The sequence below is a fragment of the Leuciscus leuciscus genome (genome assembly GCF_965113295.1).
Source record: "Leuciscus leuciscus genome assembly, chromosome: 1".
NCBI classification, from domain to species: domain Eukaryota; kingdom Metazoa; phylum Chordata; class Actinopteri; order Cypriniformes; family Leuciscidae; genus Leuciscus; species Leuciscus leuciscus.
In genome coordinates, this window is record NC_138725.1 from 26182230 (window position 1) to 26200226 (window position 17997).

The following is a 17997-nucleotide window of genomic DNA, read 5'->3' on the forward strand; positions in this document are numbered from 1 at the left end:
ACTAACTTTTCCTCATGGAATAGTAAGAAAAGCCCTCTTTGTTCTCTTTATACTGAACATTTTCCTTATGATTCTGAAAGAAAATGTGCCGGGTGTCTACTTTTGCTATATTAACGATTACGAACTTTAATTCGCATCTGATTGATAGATAGATAGATAGATAGATAGATAGATAGATAGATAGATAGATAGATAGATAAACCACGCACACTTATTTCAGTGTTATTTATGTTGTAGTTATTTCAGCAGTTTCCTTCGTACATTCAGTTTAACTACATTAAGTCATTCATGATTCATCGAATTAAACTCATCTCCATACCAGTGTGATGACTCCAATCTTCAACCAGATGGTAGGGCTGCAACAACGATTATTTTGATAATCGATTAATCTAACGATTATTAGAACGATTAATAACCTAATCGTCGATTATTTCACCCACTAATCAGTAAGTTTGGAACGATTATTCAGCTTTTTCATTTAGTTAAAACACTGAGTTATACATATTTTAACTATAATATAAAAAAAATAAAATCACGTTCTTCTTTTGAAATGGTTGTTTTAATGAACTTTGAGCCAACTAAACAGGTCATTCTCTTTAAGTTTTCAGATTTCTGTCCAACTCAAATCACACACAAATGCTCTCTAAGCATTGGTTAAATATTCTGTTCTCTTTCAATAGAAAAAAATTAACAAAAATGAATCAGCTGAATTACAGACAAACTTTATCTGCAAACAAGTATTATAAGTATACAATAAAATAAAATAAAAATTGACATGACAATTGAGCTGACAGAGACATTCTCATTCACCTTTTAATTTACAGTATAAAAAAGTAACTGTCATGATATTTTTCATAACATCTCCTTTTGTAAGTCTTCATGAATATGGAACAAAATACAGGCAAGTGATAAGACCGTAATACCTAATAGTGTTACAATAATAAAAAAAAGCCCTGACTCCTAAGCTCGATCAAGCTTTATTCTATGTGTAATTATATTATTATTGTTAATATTATTACTATTATTAGTTGTATTGCATTCTCTAATAAAGAGATTTACTGCTAGTTATTTAGGTCCAGCTGGAGAATATTCACCTCTCACCAGCTCCTCTCGTGCCGGGGTGTTTCCTTTTTAAGTGCTTCAACATGCATGTTGTGCTCCCGTGAAAAGCAAGTTCCACCTTGCATGTATTGCACACGACAGCATTCTTGGTTTGAAGTTTTGTGAAACTTTCACACACCTATCTAGTTTGCACTCCTTCATATTTCGCGCTGTTTTCTTCTACCGCAATGGCATTAGTAAGGGCTGCATTACAGCCTAGCGCTACAGCGCCGCAGCGGTCACATCGCGATATTGCAGGCCCTTACATTAGGTTACGTGAGATCAAACGACTACTCGACAACAAAGATATTTTGTCGACATTTTTTTACTGTCGACTAATCGTTTCAACCCTACAAGATGGAACTGGATAATATTCTGAATGTTATGATCCAATCTGACTTCTGACCTGTAATTAGGGCTGAACGATTAATTGCATTTGCGATAATATCGCGATATGATGAAATGCGATTTTTTAACCGCAAAGCTGCGATTACAGTCTGGTCACGTGACACGCGAGAGTAAACCAGTCTGTATTGCAGATGAAGCATCAACTTTGCACGCTACGCATATAGGCCTGGCAACAGGAAATAACAGTTTATGTTTAATTTATGTGATATTGTGTTATAGATTCTCTCTAACGATTCTGTATTGATTAAGATAATTTCAGATTATGTCTGAGCTTAGTTTTAAACACAGATACGTGATGACGCTTGTGCTTTATAAACAACCGTATTCTGCTTGCTTCTAATTCCTCTGTCTCACACACACACACGACACCACTCGAACCTTACGAGAAATAATCTTTAATAAAGTTCGGAAAAGTTTAAGCAAATTACAAGGACATTCGCGGGCTTCATTGCTCAAGAGTTACGCGCGGTCTGCGTGATGTTACTTTTGTAGTGTGCGGTCTCGCACAAATGTCTTGGAATGCAGTTCTCTTACGAGAGGTCTCTCGTACTGCGTAAGATATCTTACGCTAGGGGAAAATCCTTTTTCCGCGAGATATTGAAGCCAAAAATTATCCTTAATTTTGTAATAATGCAAAACGCGTTGCGGCAGCATGCAGACATAGGCGAGGCAGCTTGCGCGCCTATTGGCTGCTCTGCGGCAACTGCAGCAGCCTATCAAGCGAGGCCTGGCGTGACGCCAGACTCAATGAGGGTGCTTCGCGCCCGCTGCGTCACGTCCCGCCGAAACGGGCGTGGTCTAGGCCTATAAATACCGCTCGCAGGCAGCTATTATCAGATTTTTCATCCTTCAAGCGAAGCACACGCATCGCTGGAGCTGGAGAAGAAGCCGCGCTGTCTGAGAGAGAGCACCTTCAGCGGGACGAGTCACTGAAGTCGCTGGCCGCGCCGCCTTCCTTGCCTTCCTGCTGCGCTTTCCGGCGCTTATATCCTTTCATACTCTGTACTCTGTGTGTGTGTGTGTGTGTCGCCGCCACGACACACATTCTAAAAGAGCTAGCGTCTTTTTCAAGATGCCTTCCTGCGGCTCGTGCAGAGCCACACTCAGCGACGGGGACCGCCACGTTGTTTGCGTTTCCTGCCTGGGTGAGGAACATGCCGTTCTCGCGCTCGCTGACGGCGGCTGCCCTCACTGCGAGCTGATGACCATGGCGACTCTGAGGACTCGCCTGGCTTTCTTCACCGAGACTGCTCCCCCGCCCGCCGCGGTGTCGCGCCGTAAAAAGCGCCGTGCCCAGCGGGTCCCGGAACCTTCCCCCAGCCGCCAAAGCTCGCCGGTTCGCCCGCCTGCTTCACCGGCTTCGTCAGCTTCTCTTCCTGACGGACAGCGGCCGCTGTCTGCCGCCGCTTCCGTCGACATCGCTGACGAGGAAGCCCTGCTGGGAGAGGATGATTCCTGCTCTATCCTGGCGTCAGGCAGTGAGGATTGGGCGGGCTCTGAGGATCCCGCGCCCCCTGCCCGCACATCGTCAGGCAAGAGAGCATCCATCGAGACGGAGCTCATGCGGATACTCGCACAGGCCGCGGCGAGCCTCGGCCTCGAGTGGTCTTCGCCCGAGCAGCCCGCTCACAACCGGCTGGATGGCTTTTTCCTGCCTGGGGAGCGCGCTTCACCTGCGTCCAAACCAGCGCCCTTTCTTCCTGAGCTACACGAAGAAGTCGCTAAGTCTTGGAACGCAGCTAGAGTAGCTATTCAGCTAGAGTGCGTCCTGCTGTTTCTTTGGCATTCTCTACAGTTGACGATGCCAAGAACAGGGGATACCTTTCGCTGCCGCCGGTCGAAGAGGCGATAGCGGCCCACTTATGCCCGCCCTCCGCTGGACGGCGCGCTAAGCTGGCCCTACCCTCTAAAGCTTGCCGCACGACGTCAAGCTTGCTCCGCCACGCTTTCCTCGCCGCCGGGCAAGCTGCGTCAGCGCTGCACACCATGGCCACGTTACAGATCTTCCAGGCCGATCTCCTCCGAAAGCTGGATGAGAAAGGACCTGACGCGATCTGCGTGCCGGACTTAAGGAGTGCCACGGACCTCGCTCTCCGTGCTACTAAGTCCGCAGCACAGGCCATTGGACGGAGTATGGCCTCTCTCACTGTGACCGAGAGACACCTGTGGCTGACGCTCTCAGAAATGGCCGCGTTCCTCGACGCCCCGCTTTCTCCAACGGGCCTCTTTGGATCCTCCATCAAGGATTTTGCGGAGAGATTCGCAGAGGTACAGAAAGCGTCACAGGCTATGAAGCACTTCCTCCCGAAGCGCTCCAGCTCTGCAGCAGGCCGTGCGAAACCGTCTGCACAGAGCTCACAGCCCCAGCCACCGTCCACTGCCGCCACTTCGCAGCGCCGCCAGGCCCGAAGCGCGAGACCGCGCTCCCGCTCATCCAGCCGCCGCCCCACCGTGCGTGGCCCGCGACCTAGGATTGCGGTAAAGCCCGAGGCCCTGAAGTCGTCCTAGCACGCCTAGGAAAACGACGGTGTTCAAGTCCTGCTGCGGCCGGACTCACACCAAAGTTATTCGCTCGTCCAGTTCCAGCAAATGTGACTGTTCCAGTGTTTTCTGCAGCCAACAAGCCGGTTCTGTCACCCGCTTGCCTGCACACAAATGCCGTTTTCACGGCTACCCAGATAAATCCCCAAAAGAGTGTATTTTCTGGTGTCCTGGCCACGGCCGATGGTGTCTCATGTGTAGTAAGAATGCCCACTGCCCAGTGCCCATCTCTACACACAAGCACAGCCTGTCACACAGGGCCCGCGCACATAAAACCGACTCAGATCGGTTGCGCTTCAAACGTGGTAAATGTGCCCACTACCCAGTGCCCGCATACACCACGTTATGCATGTCTCACGGTTTCTGTAAAAACGAAACCAGCGTGCATTCGCTTCACTCAAGCGAACAATGCTTTCGGTGTGATAAATGTGCCCACTGTCCCGCGCCCAGATCCACACATAGACATGACAGTTCCTACGGGACCCGCCCAGCCCTCCCCCTCGCGGTTGACCACCGCAGAGGAGTCGAGCGCGGGCAATCTGCCCGCTGTTATCAGCGCGCCCCATGCCTCAAATGTCACAAGCGCGACACTTGTGTTACAGCACACCGAAGCTTCTCCATCGCTGAGCGAGCGGAGCGCGCTTCGTATTCAACCCCTAGCTATTCATGCAGACGCATGGGCAAAGCTGCCCGGGGTTTCGAAGTGGGTGCTGGACATTATAAAAAGAGTGTCCAGACCGGATGCCCAAGCGTGGGCATCCGGTCTGCTTCGCCTCAAGGTCAATCAGAAGTGCGTCGCAGCTCTGAAACCTTGGAGAGCGGACGACTGGTACCAATCAGGTGTAAGCCTGGGGACTTCCTCGAGGGTGGGAGTGGTGTCCACGGACGCATCCACCTCGGGATGGGGAGCGTTGCTCGAGGGCAGACCGTTCTTCGGCCAGTGGTCGGAACGGGAGAAGCTCCTGCACATAAACGGCCTCGAAATGCTGGCAGTGGACAACGCGCTGACGCGTTTTTGTCCCCAGATAAAAGGACGCCACGTCCTGGTCCGCTCGGACAACATGTCTGTGGTGTCCTACATAAATCGCCAGGGCGGCCTCAGGTCCAGGAACCTGTACAGGCTAGCAGAACGCCTCCTGGTATGGGCTCAGCGCAACCTGCGCTCGCTCAGAGCAGCGCACGTGCCAGGGCTCCTAAATATAGGACCAGACAGACTGTCCAGGAACAATGTTCCGGCAGGCGAATGGTCTCTACACCCACAGACAGTCCAACTGCTGTGGAAGAAATTCGGCAGAGCGGAAGTAGACCTGTTCGCGTCTCAAGAAAACGCTCACTGTCCGGAATTTTTCTCCAAGAGCAGGGACGCGCTGGCTCATGTGTGGCCCCGCCGCCCGCTCTATGCTTTCCCCCCCGTCTCTCTCCTGCCTCAGGTGATAGAGCGGATCAGGGAAGAAGGATGCTCAGTATTGCTTGTAGCACCGTTCTGGGAAAACCAACCTTGGTTCCCAGTCGTGATGCAGTTAGCGAGCACTGCCCCGTGGCCAGTGCCAGTGAGGAGAGACCTCCTCTCTCAGGCCCACGGCTCGATCTGGCATCCTCACCCGGAATTGTGGTCCCTTCATGTCTGGGCCATCAACGGGTACATGTTGAACTCCCTCAGGGAGTATTAAACACGATCACGCAGGCTAGAGCTCCGTCTACGAGACGGCTCTACTCCTCAAAATGGTCAGTGTTTTCGGGCTGGTGCACAGCCCGTGGCGTGTCACCCACAGACTGTGGAGTGACGGAGGTGCTTTCCTTCCTACAAGAGCTGTTGGATAAGGGCAGGACCCCTTCCACGCTCAAAGTTTATGTGGCGGCTATAGCAGCGTTCTCGAACAACGCTTGGTCAGTCAATAGGAAGGAACGATTTAGTCATCCGCTTCCTTAGAGGGGCTAAGAGACTGAATCCTCCCAGACCTCCCTCAGTCCCCGTATGGGACCTTTCTACGGTTCTGGAAGCCATGAAAGGTGGACCATTTGAGCCTTTGCAGTCAATTGATCTGAAACACCTGTCTTTCAAGACTGTGTTTCTGCTGGCTCTCGCTTCAGTGAAGCGCATAGGGGACTTACACGCGCTCTCTGTGAGCGCGACGTGCATGTAATTTGGGCCTAATGACTCAAAAGTTATACTCAAACCTAAGCACGGTTATGTTCCAAAATCCCTCAACACACCGTTTAGGGCGCAGGTTATCTCCCTGTCAGCCCTACCGGTCCCTGATGAGGAAAGAGACGCGGGCCTCCTTTGCCCAGTCAGGGCATTACGAGCTTATGTGTCTCGCTCGTCTGTTTTCAGACAGACGGAGCAGCTCTTTGTTTCGTTTAGCGGGCGTTCTAAGGGACTAGCCGCGTCGAAACAGAGCCTATCCAGATGGATAGTTGATGCTATAGCGCTGGCATACGCCTCCAAGGGCATGCAGTGCCCGTTGGGTGTCAGAGCGCACTCCACGAGAGGCATGGCCTCTTCGTGGGCCTGGTCGAGTGGGATTGCCTTGCAAGATATTTGTACGGCGGCAGGCTGGGCCTCCCCGTCTACATTTATAAGGTTCTACAACCTAGAGGTTCCCGCCCTGCAGGCCAGGCTGCTGTCGGTCTAAGTTAACCAGTATTATCTGACCTGATGCTATCAGCTCAGAATGCTGCGTCTACTGAGCACAGCTCGATGATCGACAGTGAAAAGCAATAGCACGAGATGTGCCTGGGCAAACTGTGTAAGACCCACGTTTCCCCATCAGTTCAGGCCGTACCCCGCCCTGTCTGTATGATGAAATTCGTGTCTAAGTCGACGCTGCCAAATGTGGAAGAGTGCCGCTTCGCCCCTCCCTCTTCCCGGACTCCCTGTGAGTTCCCTGGGTGATTGTGCACTATATGAACCCCGGGCTTTCGCCCTTGGGTCTTTGGTGTCAGATCTCAGCATGCACAGCGTTTTGCATTGGGTCCCCTAGCGTAAGATATCTTACGCAGTACAAGAGACCTCTCGTAAGAGAACGTACTCGGTTACTAACGTAACCTCGGTTCTCTCTAGAAGAGGGAACGAGTACTGCGTATCTTGCCGTGCATGCACACGCTCTGGTTGCTTCGATGATGAAAAACCAGATAATAGCTGCCTGCGAGCGGTATTTATAGGCCTAGACCACGCCCGTTTCGGCGGGACGTGACGCAGCGGGCGCGAAGCACCCTCATTGGGTCTGGCGTCACACCAGGCCTCGCTCGATAGGCTGCTGCAGTTGCCGCAGAGCAGCCAATAGGCGTGCGAGCTGCCTCGCCTATGTCTGCATGCTGCCGCAACGCGTTTTGCATTATTACAAAATTAAGGATAATTTTTGGCTTCAATATCTCGCGGAAAAAGGATTTTCCCCTAGCGTAAGATATCTTACGCAGTACTTGTTCCCTCTTCTAGAGAGAACCGAGGTTACGTTAGTAACCGAGTACGTTTGCTTATATATAAAAAATATGAAAATCACAGACAGAAGCTGCTTTCAATTTCAAATACTCACGCGCGCTTTGCGAAGAGCGTTTGAGCATGTGGCTGTGAGCGACTTCGTCTACATGGTTAAATGTACTTGCATCTCAGAATGCTTTTATGACGCGAAATTAATGTGACGCAGTCAGTTATATCTTAATTTCAAAAGAGATGAAAACGTTCAGACAGCCTACTCTTAAATACTGAAAGCACTCTTTGTTTATTGCTTGTAATATTTGTTTCCCCTCTTTGTTATTTGTTTTGAAGTTATGGGTTAAAATTATGAACATGTAATTGTATTAATTTAGTTTTTTAATGTGTAATTATTATAAGTAGGCCTACTAATAATTATGTAATTAAATATTTTACGAATATGAATAAGATCAATTAAAGAAAAAAAAAAAGGGATCGGCTCATGAGGTGCCTAAAGATTCCCTTTCCTATTTTACAATGATTTATTGCTTGTTTTTGTTGAATAATAGAAAAGATAAAGAGCTTAAAAAATAATCGCATATTAAATCGCAATCGCAATATTGGTCAAACTAAATCGCAATTAGATTATTTTCCAAAATCGTTCAGCCCTACCTGTAATGCTGCCTGGATCATAATCATACACTGTTCGCTCGTTGGCCAGAGGAGAACTAGCCCCCGACTGAGCCTGGGTTCTCCCAAGGTTTTTATCCTTCATATCTGTCACTGATGGAGTTTTGGTTCCTTGCCACTGTCGCCTTTGTCACTTGGCTTGCTTATTTGGGGACACTTAATATTCAACAATATTTTTGACCTGCCTGCATTGTCACCACTATATTAGAACTGAACTGAACAGAAACTAACTTTGTTATTTTCCTATTATCACTGTAAAGCGGCTTTGAAACAATCTGTATTGTAAAAAGCGCTATATAAATAAAGGTAACTTGAAGCTGGTAATGCTGTTTGTGGAGTTGTTAAATCCTCCTCTGCTGAGATGATGCAAGCTGCTCATCCCAAATAAGGGGAGTGGCGATACTAGTAGCGTCCACCGTGTTTTCCTCATTAAGTGCTGGGGGAGAGAAATACCTGTGTTGCATTAGCAATCCGAGATCAAAACTATAAAGGTATGTTGCATTCGAATATTCGGTTTTTGCGTGCGAATCGACTGGGAGGGACTCATTCAAGCGCGAATGAGAACCGTTTCGCGGGGGATCCCAGGTGTGAAAAAAAACACACATTTTGCTGAGGTTTTCCCCTCTTAAGTTTGGCGGCCGCCGTTGAGTTCCTTGAACGCGGTAACCCACGTCCGGTAGCGGGTAAGGAAGCCAGCAGTACATTCTTATTTTTTACTGTTGTATTGGTTGTTGACGTACGTGTTGGTATTGCCTTGTTCGCCGGGGAGGCCCTAATTTATGTGTGAAACTACTGGTCACCCGGCGCCATTTGTGTGTAAAGTTAGCGCGTGTGTGAGTAAGGGGGTGGGCAGGTTATTATCTCCCATATGCCATACTGTATATTGACGACGGCTACGTATTTAGCATGAGTGGTATGGATGGTCTGTCCTGATTGATTTTTGGTGTGTGTATTTATTGGTGTGGTAGCCTATTTAATGACTTTGAGGTTTGCAGAGCAATGAAATTATGCATGAGAGGTGATCACATAAATGTATTTAATGCATGTATTTAATAACCGCCAAAACCCTGTACTGAATATATTATCCTGTTTGTTGATGTCTTAACTTATTGCTGGTTCAATTACGAGAGTACTCTCGTGTTGCGTAAGCTAGCTTACGCTACGGGAAAAACCCTTTTCTCGAGAATACTGAAGCCAAAAAATTATCCTTAATTTTTGCATAAGTTTAAAACACATTGCTGCATAAGCAGACCTAGGCAGAGCGGCTCGCGCGCCTATTGGTTGCTCAGCAGCAACTGCTGCAACCTATCCAGGACCTGCTCGTGACGAAGCACCAATGAGGGCGCGGGCGCCCGTGCGCGTCACGTCCTGCCAGAATGGGCGTGGCTACAGGCTATAAAAGCAGGCCTGTGAGGTTGTTCTCTGATTTTTCAACTCTTCAGCGAAGTGGACTCTCACCTCGCTGTTCTCCGGAGAAGCTGCGCCGTCGAAGAGCCTTCAGCGGGACGAGCTTCAAGCCGGCCATCTCACCGCTTCCTCTGCCGTTCCTGCTGCGCTATCCGGCGCCGAATATCCTTTTCTTTACCGCGTGTTACGTTACACACGCTTGCACTAAAAGACGCCTTTCCCTGGGCGGCTGCCCGGAATGTGAAGTGATGTCTATGGCGACCCTGCGGGCTCGCCTAGCATCTTTCAGCGTGGATCCCGCCCCTCCGCTTCTCTCTTCTGGGCCGCGCCGTAAAAAGCGCCGTTCACAGAGAACACCGGAGGCATCTGCCGCGAGCGCTTGCATGCCGGATCTCTCCCCGTGTGCATCGCTCTCTGCATCCCCCACCTCTATCACGGCCGGCCAGCCGCCCGCTGTGGATATCGAGTCGGGGGGAGATGACGCAGAAGGGGACAGCTGCTCTATCCTGGCTTCTGACTGCGAAGGCTGGTCGGGCTCCATTCCGGACCCCGCCCCTTCTCTTCAGGAATCGAGCGGTGTGCGGTCTACGTTCGACGCTGAGCTTCTTCGCCTGCTTACCAAGGCCGTGGAGGACCTCGGCCTCGATTGGTCGCTTCCTGACGAGCCTGCACCCAGCAGGCTGGACAGTTGCTTTCTGCCAGGCCGCCGCTCGACGCCTCACACGAGGCCTGCCCCCTTTCTTCCGGAGCTCCACGAGGAGCTCACTAAGAGCTGGAAGGCGCCATTTTCTGCCAGGCTGCGTTCTACTGTCTCTTCGACGTAGCCTCTCTCTAGTAGACGGCGCGAAAGACAAGGGCTACCTCTGCATTCCTCCGGTCGAGGAACCGGTAGCCACGCACCTCTGCCCGCCTTCCGCCGGATGGCAGTCTCATCCTTCACTGCCTTCCAAAGCCTGCAGGACTACTTCGGCTTTGATCGGTCGCGCCTACACCGCCGCCGGTCAAGCCGCGTCCGCACTTCACACGATGGCCGTGCTTCAGGTCTATCAGGCCGACCTTCTCCGTAAAATGGACGAGGCGGGCCCGAACCCTGAGAATTTTAATGACCTCAGGAGCGCGACCGACTTAGCGCTACGAGCCACTAAGTCCGCTGCTCAGGCTATCGGGAGGAATGTGGCGTCTCTCACTGTCACCGAGAGACACTTGTGGTTAACGCTGTCCGACATGAAGGAGTCTGACAGAGCCACTTTCCTCGACGCGCCCGTGGCGCCATCCGGTCTCTTCGGCCCGGCTGAAAACCTCCCAGGCTATGCGGCATTTCTTGCCGAAGCGCTCCAGTTCCGCTACGGGTCGCTCTAAACAGCCGCCCAACCGGAAATCAGCGCCTCAGCCTCACAGCGCCGTCAGCCGAGGGATTCCCAGCGCTCACGCTCTTCCAGCCGCCACAGACCGCCTCCCCCTCGGGGACCCCGGTCCAAGATTGTGCTGAAGGCAGAGCCCTCAAAGTCTTCCTGACCGCGTTAGGAAGACGAAGATGGTCGAGTCCCGCTGCGGCCGGACCGCCATCAAAATCAGCGCGCCTCGCTCTCACAGTTCCCTCAGCAGAGGTGACTGGAGATGTGTATTTCACAGCCAACGAGCCCGTTACACAACACGCTCGCCTGTACCCAAAGGCCGTTTTTACGGCCGCCCAAATAAATCACAGAAAGAGCATTCTGTCTGTTTATCCGGCTCATGCCGATGGTGTTATAAATGTAGGTCATGTGCCCACTCCACAGTGTTCGCGCCTACATACAAACACGGCCGACTCAGTGACTCACACTCATTCACGGCCCATATCCATAAACTCGGCTCGCGCCGTGTGTGTTTTGAATGTGGGAAAGGTGGCCGCTGTACATCCCTACACACAAACAAGGGCTGCTCTGTGATAAGCACTTATTCAGAGCCCCCGTCAATAAACACAAAACGTGTCCCGTGTGTAAATCACCCTCTACCAGACACGAGCTGTGTTATGTGTGTGCGCACGCTCTCTCTCAGGCGCTGTGAGATATGTGCCACACACACACAGCGACAACAGCCCGCGCGTTATTCGCCCTCTAGCTTTTCACATAAAGGCATGGAGGGAGCTGCCGGGCGTGTCAGAATGGGTACTGAACACAGTAGAACGAGGCTATTCACTACAGTTCGCTCGCAGACCCCCTCGCTTTCGAGCCAGGGTCGAAACCACGGTGAACAGCGAAGTAGCACACCTACTTCGCGCCGAGATTGCGAAACTGTTAGAGAAACGAGCCGTAGAAGCCGTCCCTCACACACTGAGCGAGGCAGGTTTTTACAGCAGATATTTCCTCGTTCCAAAGAAGGATGGCGGTCTCAGACCCATCCTAGATCTCAGACGGCTGAACAGAGCCCTTATGCAGAGATCGTTCAAAATGCTCACGACCAGTCAGATTCTCGCGCAAATTCGCCCGAGGGACTGGTTTATCTCTGTGGATCTGAAAGACGCATATTTTCAGATTCAAATAGCGCCCCATCACAGGCCTTTCTTGCGATTCGCCTTCGAGGGGCTGAGCTATCAGTACACCGTCCTGCCGTTCGGTCTGTCCTTAGCACCCCGTACATTCACGAAGTGCATGGATGCAGCGCTCGCTCCCCTGAGACAACGGGGGATGCGAATACTGAACTATCTGGACGACTGGCTTATTCTAGCCCAGTCAGAGTTAATAGCGCACAGGGCTCTATTACTCGACCATTTACGGGATTTGGGTCTCCAAATCAACTGGACCAAGAGTTTACTGTCTCCCAGCCAGAGAATCTCTTTTCTGGGAACAGACTTAGACTCTGTGTCAATGACAGCGCGGCTGACGTCACAGCGCGCGCTGCAGATTCAGCGCTCAGCTGCAGCTTTCAGGACCGGCAGCATTTTTCCTCTCAAACGTTTTCAGAGGATGCTGGGTCTTATGGCTTCGGCCTCGGCAGTGCTTCAGCTGGGCTTGCTTCAGCACTGGCTGATGACGCGGGTCCCGCTGCGAGCATGGTCCGCTGGCCGCGTTCGCCTCAGGGTAACTCAGAACTGTGTCACAGCACTGAATCCCTGGAAGGCGGCAGACTGGTATCAGTCAGGAGTGGATCTGGGCATGGCTTCGAGACGAAAAGTAATCTCGACAGACGCATCCAACTCAGGTTGGGGCGCCCTCTACGAGGGCAGACCAGTGTTTGGTCTGTGGGCAGCCTCAGAAAGGCGCCTACACATAAACTGTCTGGAGATGAAAGCGGTCGAAAATGCCTTGAGATACTTTCTCCCCCTCCTCAAAGGCCACAACGTTTTGGTCCGCACGGACAACATGTCAGTGGTGTCATACATCAACCGCCAGGGCGGTCTCAGGTCACGGAGCCTTCACAAGCTGGCGGAACGCCTCCTCTTGTGGGCCCATCACAACCTGCGCTCACTGAGAGCGTCACATGTCCCGGGCTCCCAAAATGTGGGCCCAGACATGCTGTCCAGGGACAACGTTCCCCCCGGGGAATGGTCCCTGCACCCTCAGATAGCCCAGTTACTATGGGACATCTTCGGCAGAGCGGATGTTGACCTCTTTGCGTCGACGGAGAACGCGCACTGCCCAGTATTCTTCACGAAACAGAGAGATGCGCTGGCCCACGACTGGCCCAGCCGTCCGCTCTATGCGTTTCCCCCGATCGCGATGTTACCACAGGTAATCAAGCGCATCAGGGAGAGCAAATGCTCTGTGCTCCTCGTGGCGCCGCTCTGGAGGAATCAAGTGTGGTTCTCAGAGCTGATGCAACTGACGAGCACGACCCCATGGCCGATTCCGGTGAGGAAAGATCTCCTCTCCCAGGCCAGGGGCGCGATCTGGCACCCGCGCCCCGACTTATGGGCCCTGCATGCATGGGCCATCAACGGGTACCCGCTGACCTCCCAGCGGCAGTGTTGAACACAATTACTCAGGCTAGAGCACCCTCTACGAGAAGGCTCTACGCCTCTAAATGGTCAGTGTTTTCCGGCTGGTGCTCGGCCCGAAACTTAGACCCACAGCGCTGTAGCGTTGCAGAGGTTCTCTCCTTTCTGCAAGAGCTTTTGGACGAGGGCAGGTCCCCCTCCACGCTCAAAGTGTGTGTGGTGGCCATTGCGGCGTTTACAAAACCTTTGCATGGCCGGTCACTGGGTAGAGACGACCTCATTGTTAGGTTCCTAAGAGGAGCTAGGAGGTTAAATCCTCCTCAGCCCCCTCTGGTTCCAGCCTGGGACCTCTCCTTGGTCCTGGAAGCCATGAAGGGTGAACCCTTTGAACCCCTTCAGTCTGTGGATTTGCGGTATCTTTCACTGAAGACCGCTTTTCTCATGGCTCTCGCTTCAGTTAAGCGAGTGGGTGACCTTCACGCGCTCTCTGTGAGTGCTTCGTGCTTGGAGTTTGGGCCTAATGACTCTAAAGTCATCCTTAAACCGAGGCACAGTTATGTCCCCAAAGTGCTTTCCACTCCGTTCAGATCACAGATCATTTCACTGTCAGCTCTTCCGAGATCTGAGGGTGAGGACGATGTGAATTTTCTCTGCCCCGTCAGGGCGCTGAGAATATATGTCGAACGGTCTGATGCTTTCAGGCAGTCAGAGCAGCTCTTCGTTTCGTTCAGTGGCCGCACTAAGGGCTTAGCCACATCGAAACAGAGCCTGTCCAGATGGATAGTTGACGCTATCGCTATGGCTTATAGGTCTAAGAACCTTCATTGCCCTCTGGGCGTCAGAGCGCACTCCACCAGAGGCATGCCCTCGTCGTGGGCGTGGTCTCGCGGAGTCTCGCTCCATGATATTTGTATGTCGGCGGGCTGGGCCTCTCCGTCTACATTTATCAGGTTTTATAACCTGGAGGTGCCTGCCCTACAGGCTAAACTGTTGTCAGTCTAACATACTAGCTCTGTTCGCTCTTGCTGCAGATCGACACAGACTGTGTGTGGTTTGTGTTATACACAGGCTCCAGATCGACAGACCAGGTCTTCCTGTCTGTGATCGTTTTTCACCTGTCCTTCGGGTTCAGGTGGCTGACAGGCAGTGTTATCTTTCTTAGTTCAGCCCACGGATGTACCTGGCTGTTCTATTGTATTAAGCACCCATTCCCACACCCTGGAATGGTTATCTCTCCCTGGGCCCAACCCTCATCGGCCCAGACATTACCACTTACGTTTGTCCCCGGGCACATGCCCTTGGGAACGTGCATGTGGACCTTCTCTAGCACGCACGGCGTTTTACATTGGGTTCCCGTAGCGTAAGCTAGCTTACGCAACACGAGAGTACTCTCGTAAGAGAACGCTCTCGGTTACTAACGTAACCTCGGTTCTCTCTAGATGAGGGAACGAGTGTTGCGTAACCCTGCCGTGCTTGTGCTACTTCTGGTAGCTCAAAACCAGAGAACAACCTCACGGGCCTGCTTTTATAGCCTGTAGCCACGCCCATTCTGGCGGGACGTGACGCGCACGGGCGCCCGCGCCCTCATTGGTGCTTCGTCACGAGCAGGTCCTGGATAGGTTGCAGCAGTTGCTGCTGAGCAACCAATAGGCGCGCGAGCCGCTCTGCCTAGGTCTGCTTATGCAGCAATGTGTTTTAAACTTATGCAAAAATTAAGGATAATTTTTGGGCTTCAGTATTCTCGAGAAAAGGTTTTTTCCCGTAGCGTAAGCTAGCTTACGCAACACTCGTTCCCTCATCTAGAGAGAACCGAGGTTACGTTAGTAACCGAGAGCGTTATCATTAACTACAAGTATCTGAGTTGAATTGTACCTGTCATGATTGCATTAACCTGCTGCCCCCCTGGATTTTAATATTATGATTGTCTAAACAAATAAAATTGTAATCTAAAAAGTTTTGGGTACTTGAGTGTCTTCTTGGTTTTTGACCCACCGGAAATCTTTGGTCGAGTAGAGAACCAAGAGTTTGGGGTGGTTACAATTACATTTACATTACATTTAATCATTTAGCAGACGCTTTTATCTAAAGCAACTTACAAATAAATACAATATTTACAATAGAAGCAATCAAATCAACAATAGGGCAACAATATGAAAATATTGTGACCAGTCCCATCTAGTCCAGTCTTGATAGATTTAATGTCTTCTTTTATCTTCAGGTGATTTCTATGTCTTTCAGTGATTATGCTTGTTAAGGCTGAGATGACTCCATATTTAATATACACAGATGTTGTGGCTGAGACAAGGTCCAGTTGTGGTTTATTTCTTTGCTCTTGGCTGACATGTGGCATTGCTATGGCCTGCTAACTGGCAAACAGGAGCGGTCTGCCCAAGGGCCGTCATTCCACGCTGCATGTGGGCCAGATCATCTTTCTACATGTGCCAGATGTGGGCCGGATCTGGGCCGTCACTATTTTGCTATCTGGGTACAGTGTCCGGTCAACACTGTACAGTTTGTGTAAAAACAAACTTCACATGCTGAGAGTCTAGACTGGCCGCGGCTTTAACTTCTAATTTAACTATTTTTATTATTATATTATCTGTGTCCTACATGTTTCTCTCATCCCTGTTTCTTCTGACATGATTTTCCTCCTTCCTTAAAAAAACTGTGGCACCCAGGAAGTGACATCATCTGGGCTCTTTCTACTGCATGATGGGAGGACAAGAAAATAATCTCAATCCATTCTTTCAGTTTTTACACAAACTGTACAGTGTTGACCAGATACTAAGGTAATTATAAGAATAATAATCTCAATAAATATGAATAACTTCTATAATTTATGAGAAATATAACTTTATCAGTAACTGTAATTCAGAGTTTGCTTCAGTTATGATTACAACCATGTCAGCCATTCTGGAAAGTTCATGTACTTGATACAGTTTGGCCTTAACTGTTTATTGCTAAAATAATTATAATTATAATAACTATATTGAAAAATGTCTACAATATTGGCAACGTTGTTGCAAAGAATTGTCGAACCAGATATAAATATAACAAAAAAAGAGCTAAAATAATATGTATGACCTTTAATGACCATTTGTTGAAAACAAACAAGAACATTTTGTACCATTTCATACTGTAGTGTAACTGTTTGTGCTTGGATGTTTCTAACATGAATGTTCTTCAGCATCATGAATGAATGAAGAATAAACACCAACCTCTTTGTTCTTCAGGATCTTCAGTGTGTTTCATTCTGCAGGGTTCTGGATCACTCATGTTCTCACTGTCCTCTTTAATAAACTCAGTCTTTACAGATTTCAGCTCTTCCTGATGCATTGTGCTCATCTTCACTTGTAGCTGATGGGAATATTCCAGCATTTATTGGGGAATTACAGTGGGAGGAGCTTCGCTGATGATGTGATTGTTGTGGGAGGAGCTTCACTGATGATGAATTCCACTGTGGGAGGAGCTGATCTGACAAAATCAAAAATATATCAGTTACTGAGTTTGTTTTTGTACTAAATATCACATCTAAGCATTTATGCCTGTTTGTCTGTCTATTGTAAAGTAACTGATGCTTATTCACAACTTATTTTATTACTAAGGCCACGTGTCCACCAAAGCTGTGCTAAAAACGCTAGTTTTAGTTTTTTCAGTGCTTGTTATGATACAGAATATCCGTATTGTCAATCTGTTGATGTTGTACAAGCAGAATGTGGTGATTGGTCGGTGTGATGTTAGTCCCGCCCCTCCTCCACTGTGATTGGAAGGCTGGGTAAAAAGTGACAGTAATGAGTGCTGCGTTTTACCTAATGTTGAACATTCTTCAACTCTCGGCAACCAGTAAAAAAAACGCTGGGCGTTCATCGCTTGAACGTTAAATATACGCTCAGTGCCTCATTACGCTCATACCATTTAAAAAATGCGGCGCTCCCATTAAAACAATTGGAAAAAAATTTAAACTCGGAAGCATCGCGATTCTCTCTCCAACTATTCTGGATCGATTCTGAACTTAGTTTTTAACCACAGGCACACACACCATTCAAACCTTCCATAGAATAATCTTTCATGAAGGTCGGAAAGGTTGAAGCGAATTACAAGAACATTCGCGGGCTTGATTGCACAGGATATTAGCTATATTAGTTTAAAATGTATTAATTTCAATTTCATTTTCCAATTGTAAATATTTCAAAAAGTACTAATAATTACATATGTGATTAAATAAAAAAATATTTTAAGGTTTTCAAGTTGGTAAACTAATTAATAAATAAGAAAAATAGTAATCGGATCGTGACTCTCAGGATCGGATCGGATTCTTGAGGTGCTTAAAGATTCCCACCGCTAATTAAAATATAGGCCTATATATAGAAATGCAGAAAAGAACACAAATTATGTATTGTAAATTAAAAAATAAATATTAATAATAGTCAGAAAAACGTACATATTTGTAACCAACAAATTACCCTTAGTCTTAGACCAGTGAAATGAGCTTAAGGTGTCAATTATAGGGAATTATTTG

General features: G+C 49.2%; 1 protein-coding gene across 5 annotated transcripts in view; it reads right to left on the bottom strand.

The window, feature by feature from the left end:
- LOC309501701 (uncharacterized protein) overlaps positions 1 to 17997 on the bottom strand; it is a 68357-nt gene that overhangs the window by 6926 nt on the left and 43434 nt on the right. For 4 of the 5 annotated variants that reach the window (XR_014206980.1, XM_082173866.1, XM_082173864.1 and 1 more), the window contains exon 2: positions 16697 to 16952. Coding sequence is in view for 4 of the 5 variants with exons in the window: in XM_082173866.1 (XP_082029992.1) it covers positions 16697 to 16856 (160 nt within the window). In the remaining variant the exon portion in view is untranslated. Of the gene's footprint in view, positions 1 to 16696; positions 17673 to 17997 lie in introns of those variants that run through there. The other variant, XM_082173863.1, reaches the window with a different exon arrangement.